The 20,111-nt window shown below is 51.4% G+C and overlaps 1 protein-coding gene across 1 annotated transcript; it reads right to left on the bottom strand.

Moving 5' to 3' along the window:
- Positions 1–987: 987 nt before the first annotated feature.
- On the bottom strand, positions 988–19,689 carry ALDH5A1 (aldehyde dehydrogenase 5 family member A1). The gene is made up of 10 exons (XM_049765119.1): positions 19,369–19,689; positions 15,707–15,790; positions 12,916–13,086; positions 10,860–10,976; positions 8,415–8,558; positions 7,760–7,903; positions 7,012–7,170; positions 4,968–5,137; positions 3,710–3,768; positions 988–1,343 (listed from the first exon to the last, which is right to left on the bottom strand). The coding sequence occupies exons 1-10, from the start codon at positions 19,645–19,647 to the stop codon at positions 1,138–1,140; spliced, it is 1,533 nt and encodes a 510-aa protein (XP_049621076.1). The 5' UTR covers positions 19,648–19,689; the 3' UTR covers positions 988–1,137.
- Between the last annotated feature and the right edge of the window lie 422 nt (positions 19,690–20,111).

Below are 20,111 nucleotides of genomic sequence, written 5' to 3'. Positions count from 1 at the left end.
AGTGACAGTGTTTGAACCCAGGTTGGCTGTACGCAGGGAGAGTGGCTTAAGCCCGTCAACACTGATGGGAGAGCAGATACCTGAAATTCAGGACCTTGTACTTTTGGCAATGATCACGGAACATTCCTTTCCTTTGGGGGTTCCCAGGGTGGATGTGCTTTGCTGTTTTGGAGATGCAGAGCAGACTGGGCGGGGGACAGAACGACAGGCCACCTGCTGGTGACAGCCAGGGACTGTGTGTCCCCCTAAGAAACAAGGGGCCCCCCTCTCTTTTGAGGTCTAGAATGGGGCTGGGACAGGGTCCCAGGACCAAGGCTCTTGCTGAACAAAGGAGCTGGGCTCAGTCTTATGCACCCTCTGAGACTTTACTACACTCTGCTTCATTTCCTGGAAAAAGCCGCAACTGGAAATACACTCTCAGGTCACCAAAGACAAGTTTAGTCCAGGGCCAGACACGGGGAACAAGGTGTTATCTTTCATGCCTTGGAAAAACTCACCATTTGGTGCTCAATCTGAAGTCTTAAAATCCATTTCTGGGGGCCAGAGAGATAGTATATCTTTCATGCCTTGGAAAAACTCACCATTTGGTGCTCAATCTGAAGTCTAAAATCCATTTCTGGGGCCAGAGAGATAGTATAGTGGGTAGGACACTTCCTTTACATGTGGGGTCAACAGGGATTCAATCCTGGGCATTTCATATGTCCCCTGTGCACAGTCAGGAGTCACCCTTGAGCACTGGCAGGTATGGCCCCAAAAACACCCCAAAACCCCCCAAACCCCAACATCTATCCTTCTTAGCATGAGTTCCCATTGTAGAATGGTTGATAAGGAGTCTCCCTTTGGCCCCTCACAGCCTGCATAGCTCTACACAATGGCCCCATGAGTGTACCTCAGGGATGGGTTGGCTATCTCACCTTAGGATGCCCACAAAGTCTGGGGGCCCCTTTTGAGAACCGGGGAGCTGCTGGAGAGTTTTGCCATCACATAGGCATGAATTGGTCCCTCGTTGGGTCAGGGGAGGAGAGGATGAGGGTCTGTCGAGGCTTTTGAAGAGACGAGATGAGAGTCCCAGACTCCCGTCGAGGGGAACAGGGAGAGGCAGGTCGGCCTTGAGCACCCCGTGGGAGCATCCATGGTCTAGAGGCCACCTAGGCACACATACTTGATCTCCAGGTATTCGTCGATGCCATACTTGGAGCCCTCGCGGCCCAGGCCTGACTGCTTGACGCCCCCAAAAGGGCACTCAACGCTGGAGATGAGGCCTTCGTTCACGCCCACCATGCCCACCTCCAGCTGTTCGGCCACCCGCCAGATCTGCGCTGGGTCCTGGGAGTAGAAATAACCTGCGACAGAGGACAGGGAGCTCAGGGTTGTGCCAGGACCTGGTGCCCCATGAGGGGTGTTTGCTGAGTTGCCTGGGCCTAGAATTGTCCCTCCCTGCTGGGGGGCGTCTGTCCCCTATTGAGTCCAGAGCATGACCTGTTTCCTGCCTTGTGCCCTGCAAACATCCTGGGCAGTCTCCACCTGATTTTGTTTGTTTGTTTTGGAGCCACAGCCACCAGTGCTCAGAAGTTACTCCTGGCTCTGCACTTAGAAACTGCTCCTGTGGGGCCGGGCGGTGGCGCTCGAGGTAAGGTGCCTGCCTTACCTGCGCTAGCCTAGGAGACGGACCGCGGTTCGATCCCCCGGCGTCCCATATGGTCCCCCAAGCCAGGAGCGACTTCTGAGCGCATAGCCAGGAGTAACCCCTGAGCGTCACCGGGTGTGGCCCAAAAACCAAAAAAAAAAAAAAAAAAAAAGAAACTGCTCCTGGCAGGTTTGAGGAATCATATGGGATGCCAGAGATCGAACCTGGGTCTGTCCTGGGTTCACCACATGCAAGGCAAATGTCCTACTGCTGTGCTATTGCTCCGTCCCCCCTACCAGATGCTTTTGTCTAAACCTCCCTGTGATGCTGATGAGCTAAACAACTGGGGTGAAGGGGCCGGAATCATACATAGCACAGCAGGGAGGGTGTTTGCCTTTCATGCAGCAGGTTAGATCCCCGGCATCCCATATAGTCACCCAAGCCTGGGTGTTATTCCTGAGTGCAGAGCCAGGAGTAAACCTTGAGCAAAAACGACCATTCTGCCCCCAAAATCCACTAAAACAGGGGTGAAACACCTAGTGGGCATTCAAAGATGCCTGGATGTGCTTTCAGTGAACAGTCAGGTTTTTCTTTTCTCTTTCCTCTTTCCCCTTTTCCTTCTGCAGCTATGAGTGGGGTGGAGTTGGGGAGAGGTCACACTTCTTTTTTTTTTTTTTTTTTTTTGGTTTTTGGGTCACACCCGGTGACGCTCAGGGGTTACTCCTGGCTATGCGCTCAGAAGTCGCTCCTGGCTTGGGGGACCATATGGGACGCCGGGGGATCGAACCGCGGTCCGTCTCCTAGGCTAGCGCAGGTAAGGCAGGCACCTTACCTCGAGCGCCACCGCCCGGCCCCAAAACATGTCTTTTTTTTTTTTTTTTTTGTTTTGGTTTTTGGGCCACACCCAGCGGTGCTCAGGAGTTACTCCTGGCTGTCTGCTCAGAAACAGCTCCTGGCAGTCACGGGGGACCATATGGGACACCGGGATTCGAACCAACAACCTTTGGTCCTGGATGGGCTGCTTGCAAGGCAAACGCCACTGTGCTATCTCTCCGGGCCAGGTCACACTTCTGACTGTGGTATGCAGGGGGTGATGCTGGGGGCCATGGGGCAGTGCCAAGACAGAAGCTGCCCCTCATTCATGCAAGGCAGGGCCCCACCATGTACTTTCTTTCCTCAGCCTTCTCCAAACAACCACATTCTCCTCAGCCTTTCTTTGCTCAACTCCCTCAAGGCCAGATCATCTCTTCTCTGCTCTCTATATGATATCATTCTTCTTCTTCTTTTTTTTTTTTTTTGGTTTTGGGCCACACCCGGCGGTGCTCAGGGGCTACTCCTGGCTGTCTGCTCAGAAATAGCTCCTGGCAGGCACGGGGGACCATATGGAACACCGGGATTCGAACCAACCACCTTTGGTCCTGGATCAGCTGCTTGCAAGGCAAACACCACTGTGCTATCTCTCCGGGCCCAGTGTCATTCTTATTTGTTTTGGGGCCACACATGGCGGTGCTCAGGACTTACTCCTGACTGAGCTCAGAAATCACTCCTGGCAGACTCGGGGGACCATATGGGATGCTGGGATTCGAACCACCATCTGTCTTGGATTTGCCGCGTGCAAGGCAAACACACACACTGCCGCTGTGCTATCTCTCTGGCCTTTCCGCTAAGTTCTGGCTCTGGCTGCCTTTGTGCTCTTACTGTGGGTGCTACTCCGAACTCTTTGTCAAGTTCCTCAGTCAGGGTGATGGATTCATACGTCACCACAACAACGTCCCCACATTTCCCATCCTGGCTATCTGTCGGGTCTGTTGCCAGCACTCGCTCTTCTGTGCAGGCTGCAGGGATTCCGGCGGAAATGGGACTAGGGGTACTTGGCATCTCCAGGCATGGACGTCTCTGGCAAGATGGACCCCCAAGTGAGTCATGCCCCACCTAGAACCAGCTGCTCCCCAGCTCCCCAAAGTGGACATGGAGAAGATGAGAGGACACGGCCTGACCTCAGGAAGCCCCACATTCCAGGCTCTCAAACAGGGCCAAAAGAGAAGATGGGGTAAGGGAACCCCGAAAGCTGCTGGCACTCACCTGCCAACCCCACATCTGTCGCGTTGGCAATCGCCACTGCCTCCTCCTCCGTGTTGAACCTGCAAAGGCAGATGGAGCATCAGCAAGATTAGGGGGATAGGGCCCGGAGAGATAGCACAGCGGCGTTTGCCTTGCAAGCAGCCGATCCAGGACCAGAGGTGGTTGGTTCGAATCCTGGTGTCCCATATGGTCCCCCGTGCCTGCCAGGAGCTATTTCTGAGCAGACAGCCAGGAGGAACCCCTAAGCACAACCGGGTGTGGCCCCCCCAAAAAACCAAACAAATATTAGGGGGATAGATGGAGAAGTAAAGAAAAAACAGCCAAGGGCTGGGAACAGGACAGCAGGGAAGATGCTTGCCTTGTACGCAGACAACACAGGTTTGATTCCCCACTATCTCATGTGGTCCCCTAAACAATGCCAGGTGTAATTTCTAAGTGCAGAGCCAGGAGTAATCCCTGAACACGGCTGGGTGTGGCCCCCCCAGAAAATAAAAATAAAATAAAAAAGGGTAAAAAAAAAGCAGCTAATATGTTCATCACCAGTTCACCACCCAAGCAGAGAACCCGTGTGGGGTTCAGTGCACACAGCAGCCGGGCCGGGCTCCCCCAGGCCAGGTCAGCTCAAGGTTGGTGCGATTCTTGGGAGAGTGAGAAACAGGTGGCAAGATCACATGAGATGCAGGTCCCGGGGTTCAGGAGAATGCTTGGCTCGTGATAGGCCCCAGTTTTTTGTTTTGGGACCACAGCCGGTGGCACTAAGTGGTTACTTCTGACTGTGCTCAGAAATCACTCCTGGCAGACTCAGGGGGCCATATGGGATGCTGGGGATTGAACCTGAGTCAGCTGCATGCAAGGCAAATGCTCAGCCCTACCCATTGTGCTATTTTTCTAGCCCCCTGGACCATGGTTTGACTTCAGCACACCTGGTCCCTGAAACACCACTGGGGTACAGTGACCCTAAGCTTCACACGGTGTGGCCTGGAGCACATGGCAGGGAATGTTGCTTCTCCAGAACTACTAAGAGGGGCCATGTGAACACCTCCAGGAGGACCCCGGCACTCACACAGGATCCCTGTTCCTGCACCCACTGTGGCTACACAACAGAAACTGCTCTGGAAGTGGCCAAATGATCTGCGTGTGTGGGACCCCAAGGAAGCCTCCAGGTTCTGGGGATCTATTAAAGTGAGCCACTCTAACCACTACACTCTCTCTCTGGCCCTCCTGTTCTATCATCTCCTGGGTCACTAAATGCTCTTACTTGATCACGGGGGCCAGAGGCCCGAACGTCTCCTCCTGGGAGCACAGCATATCTCGGGTGACGTTGCTGAGCAGCGTGGGCTCGAAGAAGTTGTGGCCCAGGGTGTGGCGCTTCCCGCCCAGCACCAGGGTGGCCCCCTTGGAGACCGCGTCGCTCACCTGTGCCTCCACCTGTGTGAATAGAGAAAAGAGAGCACTGGGTGAGGAGTTGGGCAGAGTCTCTGAGCACAGATTGAGGCTGTGGAGACCTGTGTGAGGGCTTCTCACTTTTATTTTACTTTAATTTTTTTTTTGGGGGGGAAGCTTTGGGGTCACACCTTGCAGTGCTCAAGGATTACTCCTGGCTCTGTGCTCAGGGATCGCTCCTGGCAGGCTTGGGGGACCATATGAGATATTGGGGATCTAACCCAGGTCAGCTGCATGCAAAGCAAAGGCCCTCCCACTGAGCTATCCCTCTGGCCCCTCTCCTTGATTCTTAGCTCAAAAACCCCCTTGATTCTGTCTTTCATCCTCACAATCTAATTCTTTGGTTCCTTCCTTTGGGGGCTACATTAGCATGCAGAGCTGGGAATGGAACCCGAGAATCTAAGCTGTACTCTAGTCCCCTCTGCCATCTTGGACCTTCCCTGCAAGCCCCCATGTGGGCTACCAACATCTTGCAGAAGCATTTTTTCTGGCCCAGAGCAAATGCGTTCGCAGGGTCTTGCGTGTGTGGTGGGGCTGAAGGCCTGGAAAGCCAAGCAAACATGTAGCCATGAGCTCCTTCTCTCCTGGCTGCACCTGCTTTCTCTGCCAGCCAACCCAGGAGAAGGTTATGTCTCTGGCAGGCATTATGTCCCCATCGGCATGGCAAATTTCTCTAACTCAATCCCTGCCACTTCACTGCGATCTTTGGTTCATGGGGTCCTCCCTCACTCCATCCTTTGAGCTGAATGCTTGCAGAATCAAATTTAGCCCAGCCCAGTCCAGCCTAGCCCCATGAGTCAGGCTGTTTTTCAATAAACTATAGCTAAATAATTACATTTAACAACCTGCTTTAAAGTTTCCACCTGCCCTGTTCTGGTCACGAGAAAGATGATGTGCAGTTTTCCTCCCTGGAATTCCCCTTCTGATGCTCCCCAGGCTAATTTCAGAAAAAATGTTTCCTAAAACATTTAGAATTCTGAACTCACAAAATCAAGAAATCCTTCAACTGTCCTTGCGGAATCTCTGGGGGGAAACAGCACCCTCTAGAGAACAGCGCCTGGAACTTCGTGTAGGTGGAAAAGAATGGTTTCCCAGTCTTGGTGCAAAGTAGAATTATGATTTTTTTAAACTTTATTTATTGATTGATTTTGGGCCACACCCAGCAATGCTCAGGGATTACTCCTGGATCTGCACTCAGAAATCGCCCCTGGCAGGGGCCGGAGAGATAGCATGAAGGTAGGGCGTTTGCCTTGCATGCAGAAGGATGGTGGTTAGAATCCTGACATCCCATTTGGTCTCCCAAGCCTGCCAGGAACGATTTCTGAGCCTAGAGTGAGGAGTAACCCCTGAACACTGCCAGGTGTGACCCCCCCCCCAAAAAAAAAAAAACACAAAACAAGAAATCAACCCTAGCAGGTTGGGGGACCATATGAGATTCTGGGAATCGAACCAGGGGGTTCCTCCTGGGTTGATCATTTGCAAGGCAAATGCCCTACTGCTGTGCTATCTCTCCGGCTCCTGCAAAGTGGAATTAAACTAGGACATTTCAAAAAGCTTGTCCTAATCCACTCCATGCTTGTCCTAATCCACTCCATGCATGCCTTTGCTTTTGTGCTCGTTAAAGCCAAGGGATCAGCTGTGAAGGGGAACAGATCAGGCAGCCCTTTTGCAGAGCCAGGGTTTGTACCCCTGATGTACATGACCCAGTTGGAGAAGCTTCAGCAGTGACCTGGGCTCCAGTGTTCAGACAAACTGGCAGATTCCAAACCTTTGTTCCAAATACATGCCAGGCACCTGCACGAAGTTCAGTTGTTGAGAGCAAACCCAGGAAACGGCTTCCCCAGCCTAGACCCGCTCACCTTTTCCACAGCTCTCTGGTTAATGAGAGGCCCCTGCGTGGTTCTCTCTTCAAACCCGTTCCCCACATGCAGCTGGCCCTTCATGGCCTCAGCAAACTTCTTTACGAAGGAATCATGGATGCCTTTTTGCACCAGGAAACGATTGGAGCAGACGCACGTCTGGAAAGAAGAAACAAAAATCCTAAGCATGCATTTTTATTTTTTTGTTGTTTTGTCTTGTTTTTTTTTTTTTTTTGGGGGGGGGAGGGCTACATCTGGCAGTGCTGAGAAGTTAACTCCTGGCTGTGCACTCAGGAATCACTCCTGGCAGTGCTTGGGCAATCATATGGGATGCCAAGGATTGAACTTGGGTCATTCGCATGAAAGGCAAACATCCTCCTCACTGTGCTATGCTACTGCTGTGGCCCCCATCCTCAGGATTTGAGAACAGGGAGGCTGAAACACTCCTGGAAAAAGTCAGTGAGGGAAGAATGAATGAATGATGAGGCCAAGGAGACAGCACAGATATGAATGCACTTGCCTTGCATGTGGCCAAGCCCAGTTCAATCCCTGGCACTCCCTGGTCCCTAAGCACTGCCAGGAGTCAGCACAAGAGCTGGGAGTAACCCCAGAGCGCCATTGTGTGTGGCCCAGATTCCCTACCCCAAAAAAGAAGAGACTGATAGAAAGAACCCACATTTCCTCCCAGGGGGATACGGAGGTACACAGACATGCCGTGCTCCTCACTGACAATCCCAACAGTACTCACCTGCCCGGAGTTTCTGAATTTAGAGGCCATGGCGCCTGCCACTGCCTGCTCCACATTGGCGCTGTCGAAGACAATGAAGGGGGCATTGCCGCCCAGCTCCATGGACACCCTTTTCACGGAGTTGGCTGCGTGATGCAGCAGGACCTGCCAGAGAGGCGAGATGGGGACATCCTCATGGCCCGTGTACCCCTGGGTGTGGTCCAATCAGGAATCAAGTTCCCCAACAGTGGAAAATGCCAGGGTGGAGCAGGCTGGAAGGACATAATCCCAGTGTAATGGGGTGAGCCTGGGCATCATCAGAAGGATGAAGGGGCAGGAGACAACACAGGGCTAAAGGCACCTGCTTTGCAATCACCCTGCACCAGTTTAATCCCTGGCAACCCACATTGTTTCCCAAGCCCTGAGCACTACCAGCTGTGGCCTAACTGCTTCCTCCTAAATTTCTTTGAAAAGGGAGACAAAAAGAATAAGGCAGTTGGGAGAGATAGTACAGCAAGACGCTTGTCTGCTCACGGCTGATGTGGTTTGATCCTGGCATCCCATAGGGTCCTCTGAACCCCTGTAGGAGTGATACCTGACTGTAGAACCAGGTATATCCCCATCCCAAAGCCAAAAACACCTCACCAAGCCCCCCCATGTTTCCTTAAGCACTTGCCTTCCCAGTAGCTGTGGAGCCAGTAAAGGAAATTTTGGAGACGAGAGGATCGGTGCAGAGCGCCTCTCCTACTTCCTTGGCCTTCTTTTGTGAGCAGGGGACCACATTGTAAACGCCAGCGGGAATCCCAGCCTGGTTTGCCAGCTGCAACGACACCGGGCCACCAGGGGACAGTACACACTTAGCCACAGCGAAATAGACAACTGTCTTTTCATCCCCAAAGGGGAAGGAAACTAAATAGAGAATATATTACTTGAACAAAAACAACCTGGCAGGAATATGAGGGGACAGGAACCCTCATCCATCCACTGCTGGTAAGAATGTCCACTGGCTGGTCCTTTTGAAAAAACAATGTGAACAGTTTTCAAAAAACTAAGAACTGAGCATCCATTTTGACCCACTTCTTGGCATTGACCCCAAAAAGTCTATTCAGAAAAGACCTTGATCCCTGTATTTACTGTTCACTATTATTTACAATAGCCAGAATCTAAAAACAATCCAAGAACAGATGACTTGCTAAAGAAATGATGATACACGTACACGCAACGGGATATTACTGGGCTATAAGAAAAATAATAAAATCATGCAATTTGCTGCTCCGTGGGCAGATCTGGAGCACCATGCTGAGTGACGCTAGTTAGAAAGAGAGAGACAGGCACAGAATTATTTTCCTCATTGTGTGGGACATAAAGAAGCATAATAAAAAAAACAACAAAAGCCCACAAGCAAGAGAAGCAGAGAACTGATCTAGAAAAATAAGGCCCTGGTGTGGGTGTGGGGATGTTGTAGATTGGAAGACATTCTGGTATAGGCTGTGATGTCAGAAACACTGTATCCATGAGACCCCAACATTGGCGGTATTGTGAATCATGGAGTCTAAAATAAAAGTAAGTGAGGTCATTAATAAGAATTAAGAATAGGGCCCGGAGAGATAGCACAGCGGCGTTTGCCTTGCAAGCAGCCTATCCAGGACCTAAGATGGTTGGTTCGAATCCCGGTGTCCCATATGGTCCCCAGTGCCTGCCAGGAGCTATTTCTGAGCAGACAGCCAGGAGTAGCCCCTGAGCACTGCCGGGTGTGGCCCAAAAACAAAACAAAACAAAACAAAACAAAAGAATTAAGAATAAAATACAGGAAAAATGAAGCCATGAAGTTTTCCTATACGTGATGGATATGGAAACTATTATGCTGAGTGAAATAAGTCAAAGGGAGAGAGATTGACACAGAATAGTCTCACTCATCTATGAGCTTTAAGAAAAATAAAAGACATTATTGTAATAATGCCCAGAGACAATAGAGATGAGGCCTGGAAGGACCAGCCCATGATACGAAGCATACCACAAAGACTGGTGAGTGCAATTAGAGAAATAACTATGCTAACAACTATCATGACAATGGTAGTGAGTGAGAGAAATAGAATGCCTGTCTCAACACAGGGGGAGGAGGAGATAGAGGGCATTGGTGGTGGGAATGTTGCACTAGTGAATGGGGGTGTTCATTTTTATAACTGAAACCCAACTACAAGCATGTTTGCAATCATGGTGTTTACATAAAGATATTAAATTTAAAAAAAAGAAAAAGAATGATTTGGTTTTTTGGGGGAATGAAACCTATTAGCAGTTTGTGGGAAACCTGGGGTTCACTCAGTGAGATGTATGGCCGACTGGGTCAATGGGTCAATGTCAAGGGTCTAACGAGGGGGTGCCCCCTGACCCTGTGTTGCTGGACCACCAGGGTCTCATCCCATGGCAACACAAACTTAGGAAAGCTTGCAGTGCTGGGAACTGAACCCTGGTCATGTGCCTGCAAGGCCCAAGCCTCACCCTAGAATGATCTCCTGGTCCCCAGAATATATTTTGAAGTGAAACAAGATCTCACCAGGAACCAGACAAGAGTAGGTGCATGCATTCTATAGAGGGAGGTAAAGAAGGGGCTCCCTGGCTGTGTAAACACCCACACTTTAGCCCTATCGCTGTCTTCTAGCCAGCACATGGGCATGTGGCCACCTTCAGGGAGAGCTAAAAATCCACCTCTCCCACAGATGTCACGGCCTCCCCAGGCCTGGTCTTTTCTAGAAGAAGCAATAGCTATTCTGGAAGGCTTTGCGTGGTTTGTAAAAGGAAATGTCACAGGGGACCTGAGAGATGTAGAGGTAAGGTACCTTCCCTGCAAGCGATGACCTGGGTTCAATCCCCCACACCACGTCTAGACCCCTGAGTTATGCCAGGAATGATCCTTGAGTCAGGAGTGAGCCCTGAGCACAAAGTCAGGAGTAGCCATGAGCACAGCCATGAGCACAAAACCAAAAAGAAAGAAAAGAAAACATGCATATGATAGATCCAGGATGACAGAAGTCAATGCAACACCAACCAGGCCTTGAGGCAGAGGCTGTAAAGGAGAGGAGGCTACAGCTACCCTGTAGGGGTACTCATGCACAGTGCTCACCTCGGCAAGGGCCAGGGCGGAGAAAGGGGTGTCCTCAGCAGGTTTCACCACCACGGTGCAGCCGGCAGCCAGCGCAGCGCCCACTTTCCGTGTGATCATGGCGCTTGGGAAGTTCCACTGGAATGAGACAAGCAAACTGGTGGGTGAGAGAAGGGACGTGCAGGGGCCAGACTCCATGGCACAATAGTTACAAACTGATCTTGGTCTTGACCAGGTGAGAACATGCCCCCCCCAAGTCCCCCAAAATTGGGCTTGACAAGGTCCATAAAGGTGGGATGTTGACTCTGCTCTGAAAGGGGACGGAGAGCTCCTCGTTAGATAGGGCAGGATATAAATAAAGGTCATCTGGTCATCTCCAGGGCAGGCTTGTGAATGGGCATGGTGTTGTTTCAATAAAACTTTAGGGCCATGGGGCTGGAGAGACAGCATGGAGGTAAGGCGTTTGCCTTTCATGATGCAGAAGGACGGTGATTCGAATCCCTGCATCCCATATGGTCCCCCGAGCCTTCCAGGGGCGATTTCTGAGCCTAGAGCCAGTAGAAACTCCTGAGCACTGCTGGGTGTGACCCAAAAACCTAAAACTAAACCAAACCAAACCAAAACACTTTAGGGCCAGACTGAGAGAGTACAGCAGGTAGGGCATTTGCCTTGGACGAGGTAAACCTGGGTTCGATCCTCAACATCCAATATCATTCCCTAAGCCTGCCAGAAGTGACTTCTGAGCACAGAACCAGGAGTAAACCCTAAGACCTACTGGGTGTGGCTCAAAAACAATAAAAAAATCCAAACCATTTACAGGGGCCAGGGAGATAGTACAACAGATAGGGCACTGGTCTTCCATGTAACTAACCAAAGTTAGATCCTAGGCATCCCTGATGGTCCCCCAAGCCCTCTCTCCAGGGGTGATTCCTGAATGTAGAGCCATGAGTAAAATGATCCCTGAGCACAATGGCTCCCTCCCAATAAAACTTTATAAACATAGGCATGAGATTTTACTGGTTTTCTGGGAGAAAACATCTGCAAAGTTGACCGATAACTTTTCACTGACTTTTTTCTTTTCTTTTCTTTTTTTGGTTCTTTTCTCTTTTTTTTGGGGGGGGGTAGGGGTTATTCCTGGCTCTGTGCTCAGAGTTGTTCCTGGCAGTCTGGGGTAGGGAGGGACCATATGGGATGCTGGAATTTGAACCAGGGTCTGTCTTTTGTTGGCTGCGTGCAAGGCAAGTGCCTCACCACTGTGCTATTGCTCTGGCCCCATCCACGTACTGTTGTTTATAGACACCCATAGACCTTGACATATTTCATTCCATTTTCATCTTCTTAGTTTTTCCCCAACTGCTGTGCTGCTCTGCACAGTTCTCAATTAGACTCGGGGAAATCCTATCACAACCCAGTGCTCAGTTTAGGGAAACTGAGGCAGAACAGTTCAGTGGCTCACTCGTGTTACACAGCTATTCCACAAGATCAGACTGGAGGTTGTTTATGGGGGGCTGTGGTGAGCAGGGAGGGACAGTGATCCTGAAAACAGTAAATGACCTGGCCTTCCATTTCCCTTTCCTTAATCCCGGGGTGCCCACACTTGGTCCACTCCCGAGGTGCTTGCCTAACTATTAGCCAAGAGTCAATGAGGCAACATGGCCTTGGGAAAACTGGGGTTTATCTTGAGTCCTTGAATGGGCCAGGTCTTATTAGAGGTGGAAGTCAAGGCCTTGGGTTTGACCCCAGCACCACCTGGTCTCAGGCCAAGTCAGACCTCAGCCCTGGGAGTTCTCCATTACTACAGGCAATAGAAGACAGAGATCCCCATTCTCCCACTACCCTTCACCCCTGCATATCAACACTCACTCCTGTCACCCCTCATCCTTCCAGAGCCCACAGGATCAGGAAAGATGACTCTGCCTGTCATCAGTCAAATCAGGAAACCAGGAAGGGGTGAGGGAGGTTCACAGACAGGCTGAGGAACCTCTCGGCACCAGGAAGATAGGATCATTTGCAAGCACCTGCAGGCCCCCACCCTGGGCTCCATCCTGGTACCTCATCCCCTCACCCCCACACCCACCGGGGTGATGATGGCGGCCACACCCAGCGGCTGCTTGAGCACCAGTGCTCTCCGGTCCCTGGCGGGAGGGTAGATGATGTCCCCGTAGATGCGCCGGGCCTCCTCCGAGAACCACTCCAGGAAGAGGGCAGCGTAGACGACCTCCCCCTCGGCCTCCTTCAGCGGCTTCCCCTGCAGCCAGGCAGAGAGAGCAGGTGTGAGCCCCGAGACACCAAGTTCTAGAGCCTTCCAGACAGAGGCAGAGATGACAAGTCCCCAATGAGAGAACCTTGAAGAATGTTTGAACACAGCACATGTGAAAGTCGGGAGTCATCCCGAGACACAGCCGCTCAGTAACTGCAGATGGGGGACGCACATCCTCTCTGGTGGACAGAACTGGGGTGCGAGGTGCCCAGAGCATCATGAGTTAAATGATTTACCATTGAGTCACCTCCCAGGTCTTTCTTTCCTTCCTTCCTTCCTTCCTTCCTTCCTTCCTTCCTTCCTTCCTTCCTTCCTTCCTTCCTTCCTTCCTTCCTTCCTTCCTTCCTTCCTCTTCTTCCTCCCTCCCTCCCTCCCTCCCTCCCTTCCTTCCTCCCTCCCTCCCTCCCTTCCTTCCTTCCTTCCTTCCTTCCTTCCTTCCTTCCTTCCTTCCTTCCTTCCTTCCTTCCTTCCTTCCTCTTCTTCCTCCCTCCCTCCCTTCCTCCTCGCTCCCTTCCTTTCTCTATTTTTCTTCCTTTCCCTTCCTTTCTTTTTCCTTCCCTCCCTCTTTTCCTTTGTTCCCTCCCTCCCTCCCTTCCCTCCTTCCTTCTCCCTCCCTTCCTTTCCTTCCTCCTCGCTCCCTTCCATTCTCTATTTTTCTTCCTTTTCCTTCCTTCCTTCCTTCCTTCCTTCCTTCCTTCCTTCCTTCCTTCCTTCCTTCCTTCCTTCCTTCCTTCCTTCCATCTTCCCTCCCTCCCTCCCTCTTTCTTCTCTCTTTCCTCTCCTGTCAGTGCTCAGGGCTTACTCCTCGAACACCAAGGCATCATCCTTGTGCTTGGAGCACCACTTGGGGAACCAGGGATCGAAATGCAGATCTGTTGTGGGCCAGGCAGGATCTTCACTCACACACTCTCTCTATGACCCCTCATATATGTAGATCTTCACAGGAAGCACACTGTCTATTAGGACAGGGCAGCTTCAGGCTCTCAGGAAGGTGCTGTCCATGGATCCAGGTTCCAGGACTGACCATCTGGCCTGAACCACTTTTCAGCCTCTATGTTCCTTTCATCCTCTGAGCTCACTATAGTAAAAGCCTTATGCCAGGGACCCGCTGGGATAGTACTTGGCATAGACTTGGCCTACTGCAATCACCGTCCCTCCTCTTTGTTCCACAGTTTGGATCCAATAGACATGATCATTTGGCCAACAAGGACTCTGGGCATTGTGGGGAACATTCCAGAGGTGCCTGTACTCCTATTGGAGCCTGACGATGGGGGCAGATGAGGACAGATCTAATGGTCCACTGCACAGGTGTGTTTCTAGGGCCATAAATGCTGAAGCTGCAAACACAACCAAGGTGGCTGCTGTGTACAAGTCATTGCATCAAATATCTTCTAATATTGTGACTGTGATATTATATATAAGTATAACTTGTAGACTTATTATATCCAATTCATTTTTAAAATAGGCAAATACAGGGTTCAAAATATGATATTGGGGTTCAGGCTCTTGCATACAACTGAGCCAAATTCAGTCCCCAGCATTCCATATGGTTCCCCTGAGTACTGCTCTCAGTGATCTTATATTCTTTTCTTTCCTTTATTCTTTTTTAGATTTATTTATTTATTTATTTTGGTTTTTGGGTCTCACCCGGCAGCACTCAGGGGTTACTCCTGGCTCTATGCTCAGAAATTGCTCCTACCAGGCTCAAGGAATTATATGGGATGCTGGAATTCGAACCACCGTCCTTCTGCATGCAAGGTAACTGCCTTACCTCCATGCTATCTCTCCGGCCCCAGATTTATTTATTTATTTATTTATTTATTTTTATTTATTTTTTTTTTTTTGTGGTTTTTGGGTCACACCCGGCAGTGCTCAGGGGTTATTCCTGGCTCCAGGCTCAGAAATTGCTCCTGGCAGGCACGGGGGACCATATGGGACGCCGGGATTCGAACCGATGACCTCCTGCATGAAAGGCAAACACCTTACCTCCATGCTATCTCTCCGGCCCCAGATTTATTTATTTTTAATATCTTAATATTGCCTGCTTCATCCTCCCCACTTCCCATTTCAAACCTCTCTTCTATCATTTTTTTAAATTTTTCTTTTTGTAAACACCGTGTTTACAAACATGATTGTAGTTTGGTTTCAGTCATACAAAGAACACCCCCTATCAGTGTCCTTGAGCACTGATATAGGAGCACAGCTAGATGTGGCCCCCCAAACAAACAGCAACCAAAATGTACAAGCACTACAACAAGAAAAACAAAAGAATGAGGTCAGAGGAGCCGGAGAGATAACATGGAGGTTGGGCATTTGCCTTGCATGCAGAAGGATGGTGGTTCAAATCCTGGCATCCCATATGGTCCCCCGAGCCTGCCAGGAGTGATTTCTGAGGATAGAGCCTGAAGGAACCCCTGAGCACTGCCAGGTGTGACCCAAAAACCAAAAAAAAAAAAAAAAAAAAAAAAGTGAGGCCAGAGTGATAGAACAGTGGGTAGGGCATTTTGCCTTGCTTGTGGCCCTTCCGGGTTTGACCCCCCACAGATCAGAAGCTGTCCCCAACATTGGACTAAAGATTTCTGGGTAATTTCCCAGGGTCCGGACTTACACTTTCTGCTGTGATGATCTTGGCCAGCTCTTCCTTGTTTTGTATCATTAAATCATACCATTTCCGAAGTAATGAGCTCCTCTCCTGAAACAAGAAGCAAAAAGTTATGGAAAGAACAAAACACCCCATTTAAGAGAGACCCAATGGGGCTGGAGCAAAGCACAGCATGTAGCCGACCTGGGGTTTGATCCCCAACATTCCGCATGGTCCCCTAAGCACTGCCAAGAGTGATTCCTGAGTACAGAACCAGGAGTCAACCCTGAGCACTGCAGAGTGTGGCCCCCAACCAAAACAAAACAAAAGAGAGAGAGAGACCTGGGGGTTTGCTTAATTGGCTCAGTGGCACACGCCTTGCAGGCCTGAGACCTGGGTATGATTCCAGGTGCAGACAAAAGGTGGAAGAGACTAGAAATGGTTGCCAGGCCCCCATGTCACCAGCTGTGTGGTCTCCTTCTTGGGGAGACCTACATTGAACTTTCTCCAGTGTTAGCTGCCTGAAAAGGTTGCACAGAGGCCTATCCGGGACAAAGAGAAGACAAAGGAGGTTTGAGAAACAGATGCTTTCGGGTGGCCAAGTAGCTTTCCCTTCATCACAAAATGAGAGAACCTACATTTTGAAAATTATTTGAGTCTTGCTTTATTACAGTCCCTATAGCCAGGGGGTGCTGAGGATTTACTCTAGTGCTCAGGGAGGACTCGTGGGTGTACTTAGGGGGCCATTTGTGGGGTGCCAGGAATAAAACAGGGTTCAACTGCCTGTGAAACAAGCACCTTAACTATCTGCTGTCTCTTGAGCCCATCCATATAGTTTGGGTCTACACCTGGCAGTACTCAGGGTTTACTCCTGGCTCTGTGCTCAGAAATCGCTCCTGGCAATGCTCTGAAGACCATCTGTGATGCGGAGGATTGAACCAGCCTCAGTTGCATGCTAGGCAAATCCCAGCAAGATCTTTTTCAGCCCCTCAAAAACAATTTTCGATAGGGGCAAGAAAGAACACACCATCCCACCTGCTTCCTCTGTAGGTCCTGTAGGGTAGCTCACTTGACTTTTGTTTGTTTGCTTGTTTTAGTTTTGGGGCCACACCCAGCAATGCTTACTCCTGGTTCTGCATTCAGGAATCACTCCTGCTGGTCCTTGGAAGACTTTATGGGATGCCAGGGATAGAACCTGGGACAGCTGAATTTAAGGCAAGTGCCCTCTCTGTTGGATTGTGGCTCCTTCCCTCTAGCTGCCTCTCTGTCATGTCATGTGCATGGTTCAATGACATGAGGTGTATTTATCTGCCTATGCAACCATCACCCCCAGAACTGTCCTTCACACACTGACACTCTGCACTCCTGGGACACCAACTAGCTCGGCATTTTCTCCCTATCCTAGTCCCTGCTGCCAGCAACGCTAGGTGGACTCTGTCCTTCACTGGTTGACATACTTCAGCCAACTGTAGGACCTCGGCTCTAGGCCTCTAGACCTCATTCTGACAGCTGATCGGCAAGCTGGACTCCTCCCACAAACTGGGGTGCAGACTGGGGCACAGGCGATGCACTAGCATGTCCCACTTAAGAGCTCCCAGCACGGGGTCAAAGAGATAGCATGGAGGTAAGGCGTTTGCCTTTCATGCAGAAGGTCATCGGTTTGAATCCCGGTGTTCCATATGGTCCCCCGTGCCTGCCAGGAGCAATTTCTGAGCATGGAACAGTAGTAATCCCTGAGCACTGCCTGGTGTGACCCAAAAACCACACACACACACACACACACACACACACACACACACAAGAGCTTCCAGCATGGGGCCGGAGAGATAGCATGGAGGTAAGGCGTTTGCCTTGCATGCAGAAGGACGTTGATTCAAATCCCCATATCCCATATGGTCCCCTGAGCCTGCCAGGAACGATTTCTGAGTGTAGAGCCAGAAGTAAACCCTGAGCGCTGCCAGGTGTGACCCAAAACAAACAAACAAACAAACAAACAAACAAAAAAGAGCGCCCAGCACAATGCTGTGAAGACTCCTGATAACTTCCAACCTGACAGGACAGTGATGCGACAGTTTGTGCAATGAAACAAAGGCCACAGATGAAGGTCAAGATGAGAAGAAGGGTTTCTAAGGAAATAAGGCAGTGCAAAAATAAATGAAAAAAAAAAAAAGTTGGATAGATAGATAAGAGCGTAAGGCAGTTGCTTCGCATGTGGGTTCGATCCCCGGCATCCCATATGGTCCCTGAGCACTGCCAGGAGTTAAGTAAGCCTTGAGCACAACTGTGTGTAGGCCTTAAATAAACAACAAGAAACAAAAACTAAACAGGCATAAAGTCCAGGTTAAACACATCTACCCAGAGGCCAAGAGCCTGCCTCCAATGCAGAGAGAGCCAGAGAGCAAGAAAGAGGGAGAGAGAGACAGAGACAGACACAGAGACACAGAGAGCATGAGAGCACAGCCATTACTTCTAGTAGACCCCAGGGTAGGGTTCAGGAGTGTCCTTGTAGGTGCCTGCAAGAGTCACATGTGGACCAGACACACACACACATTCATGTAACATCCTCTTCCCATGCAAACACACATATATACACACCATCTCCTATTTCTCTCTCCCCTCGCTTTCTCCCCCATCTGTCCCCAACATACACACACACACACACACACACACACACACACCAAGACAGACAGACACATTCATAAAACATCCTTTTCCCAGGCAATCACACATATACACACACCCTCTCCTATTTCTCTCTCTCCCTTCTCTCTCTCCCAACACACACAGACACACACACACACACAGACACAGACACACACACACACACACACACACATACCCAAGACCCAGTTCCTAGGGCACACACTCCAAGACAGACATATACATTTCAAGACAGACAAACACACCAAGACCCCCACTTCCTAGGGCACACACACACACACACCCCTCTCTCCAGGAGTGTCCTTGTAGGTGCCTGCAAGAGTCACATGTGGACTGCACGACACACACACACACACACAGAAACACACAAACTCTCCCTCTCTCCTCTCTGACTCCTCTCTCTCCTCTCTCTCTCCCTCTCTGTCTGTCTCTCTCTGTCTCTGTCTCTCTCTCCCTCCCTCTCTCTCCTATCTCTCTCCCTCTGTCTGTCTCTGTCTCCTCTCTCTCCTCTCCTTCCTCTCTCTCCTCTCCTCCTCCTCCTCTTCCTCTTCTTCTTCTTCTTCTTCTTCTTCTTCTTCTTCTTCTTCTTCTTCTTCTCTCTCTCCCCCTCTCCTCTCTCTCCTCTCTCCCTCTTTCTCTCTCTCCTCTGTCTCTCCTTTCTCTCCCTTTCTCCCTCTCTCTCCTCTCTCTGTCTGTCTCTCTCTCTCCTCTGTCTGTCTCTGTCTCTCTGTCCTCTCTCTGTCTCTTCTCTCCTCTCTTCTCTCTCTCTCTCTCTCCCTCTCTCTCCTCTTTGTCTGTCTGTCTCTCTCTCCTCTCTCTGTCTCTCTCTCTGTCTCTCTCTCTCTCTCTCCCCTCCTCCTCCTCCTCCTCCTCCTCTTCGTCTTCCCTTCCTCCCTCCCCCCAAGACCCACTTCTAGGGCTCAAAGCCCAGGCCCCAAGTCCCCAAACTCAATGAACCGTCTCCGCGTCCCTCGTTGGGCGTCCTAGCGGGGGTCCCGGGTAGGGCCGGAGACCAGGGCGCCCCTCACCTTGGCCGCGACTCGCTTCCAGCGCCCGAAGGCCTCGTGGGCGGCGCGCACGGCCTGGCGGGCCTCGGGCGCCCCGCAGTCGGCCACGGAGCCCAGGCTGGCGCCGCTGGCCGGGTCGAGCACCGGGAAGGCGGCGGCGGGGCGCACCCAGCGGCCCCCCACGAAGCCGTCGGGCCGCAGCAGCGCCGGCGAGAGGCCCGCGGGCCCGGACGAGCAGCCGCGAGCAGGAGGGAGGCGCGGCGGGGCCCGGAGGCGTCGCAGCCCGGAGCCGGTGGCCATGGCCCGGCAGGAGGCGGCGAGAAGCGGGGACCGGCGGGGACACCCCGGCGACGCGCGCTGCGGAGCCCAGCCGGCCCGGCCCGCTGCAAGCGCCGCCCCGCCTCGCTCCCGGCACAGGCCCGGCCTGCACGCGCAGCTGCTGGGGCGCGATCGGGGTTCTCTCCTTTCCGTGCACCCCGTTCTTTGCAAGCCCCGAACCCCGCTTTTTGTCTCTGCGCAGCTCCTCCTCCAGCAAGCCCACCACCCCGGACTCCTCGCTGCGTGCTCTGTTGCACCCGCCCGGTGCTCTCTCTCTCTGTGTGTGTCCCAGTTTGTCCCAAGGGCAAGGTCGCGTTGCCACCGGCGCCCTGGCTCCTGCCTGCAGCGGGGGAGAGAGAATATTTGGGGAGCGGGTTCTTGCAGGAGTTTATGGGGGGTAGGTGGGTGTCTGGGTGTTTATTGTATGAATGGCCAGTTGTGTAGCA

Source organism: Suncus etruscus, chromosome 18, assembly GCF_024139225.1.
Source record: "Suncus etruscus isolate mSunEtr1 chromosome 18, mSunEtr1.pri.cur, whole genome shotgun sequence".
Taxonomy (NCBI): Eukaryota; Metazoa; Chordata; class Mammalia; order Eulipotyphla; family Soricidae; genus Suncus; species Suncus etruscus.
The sequence above is the reverse complement of the archived record's forward strand: the minus strand, read 5'-3'. Positions and strand labels throughout refer to the sequence as shown.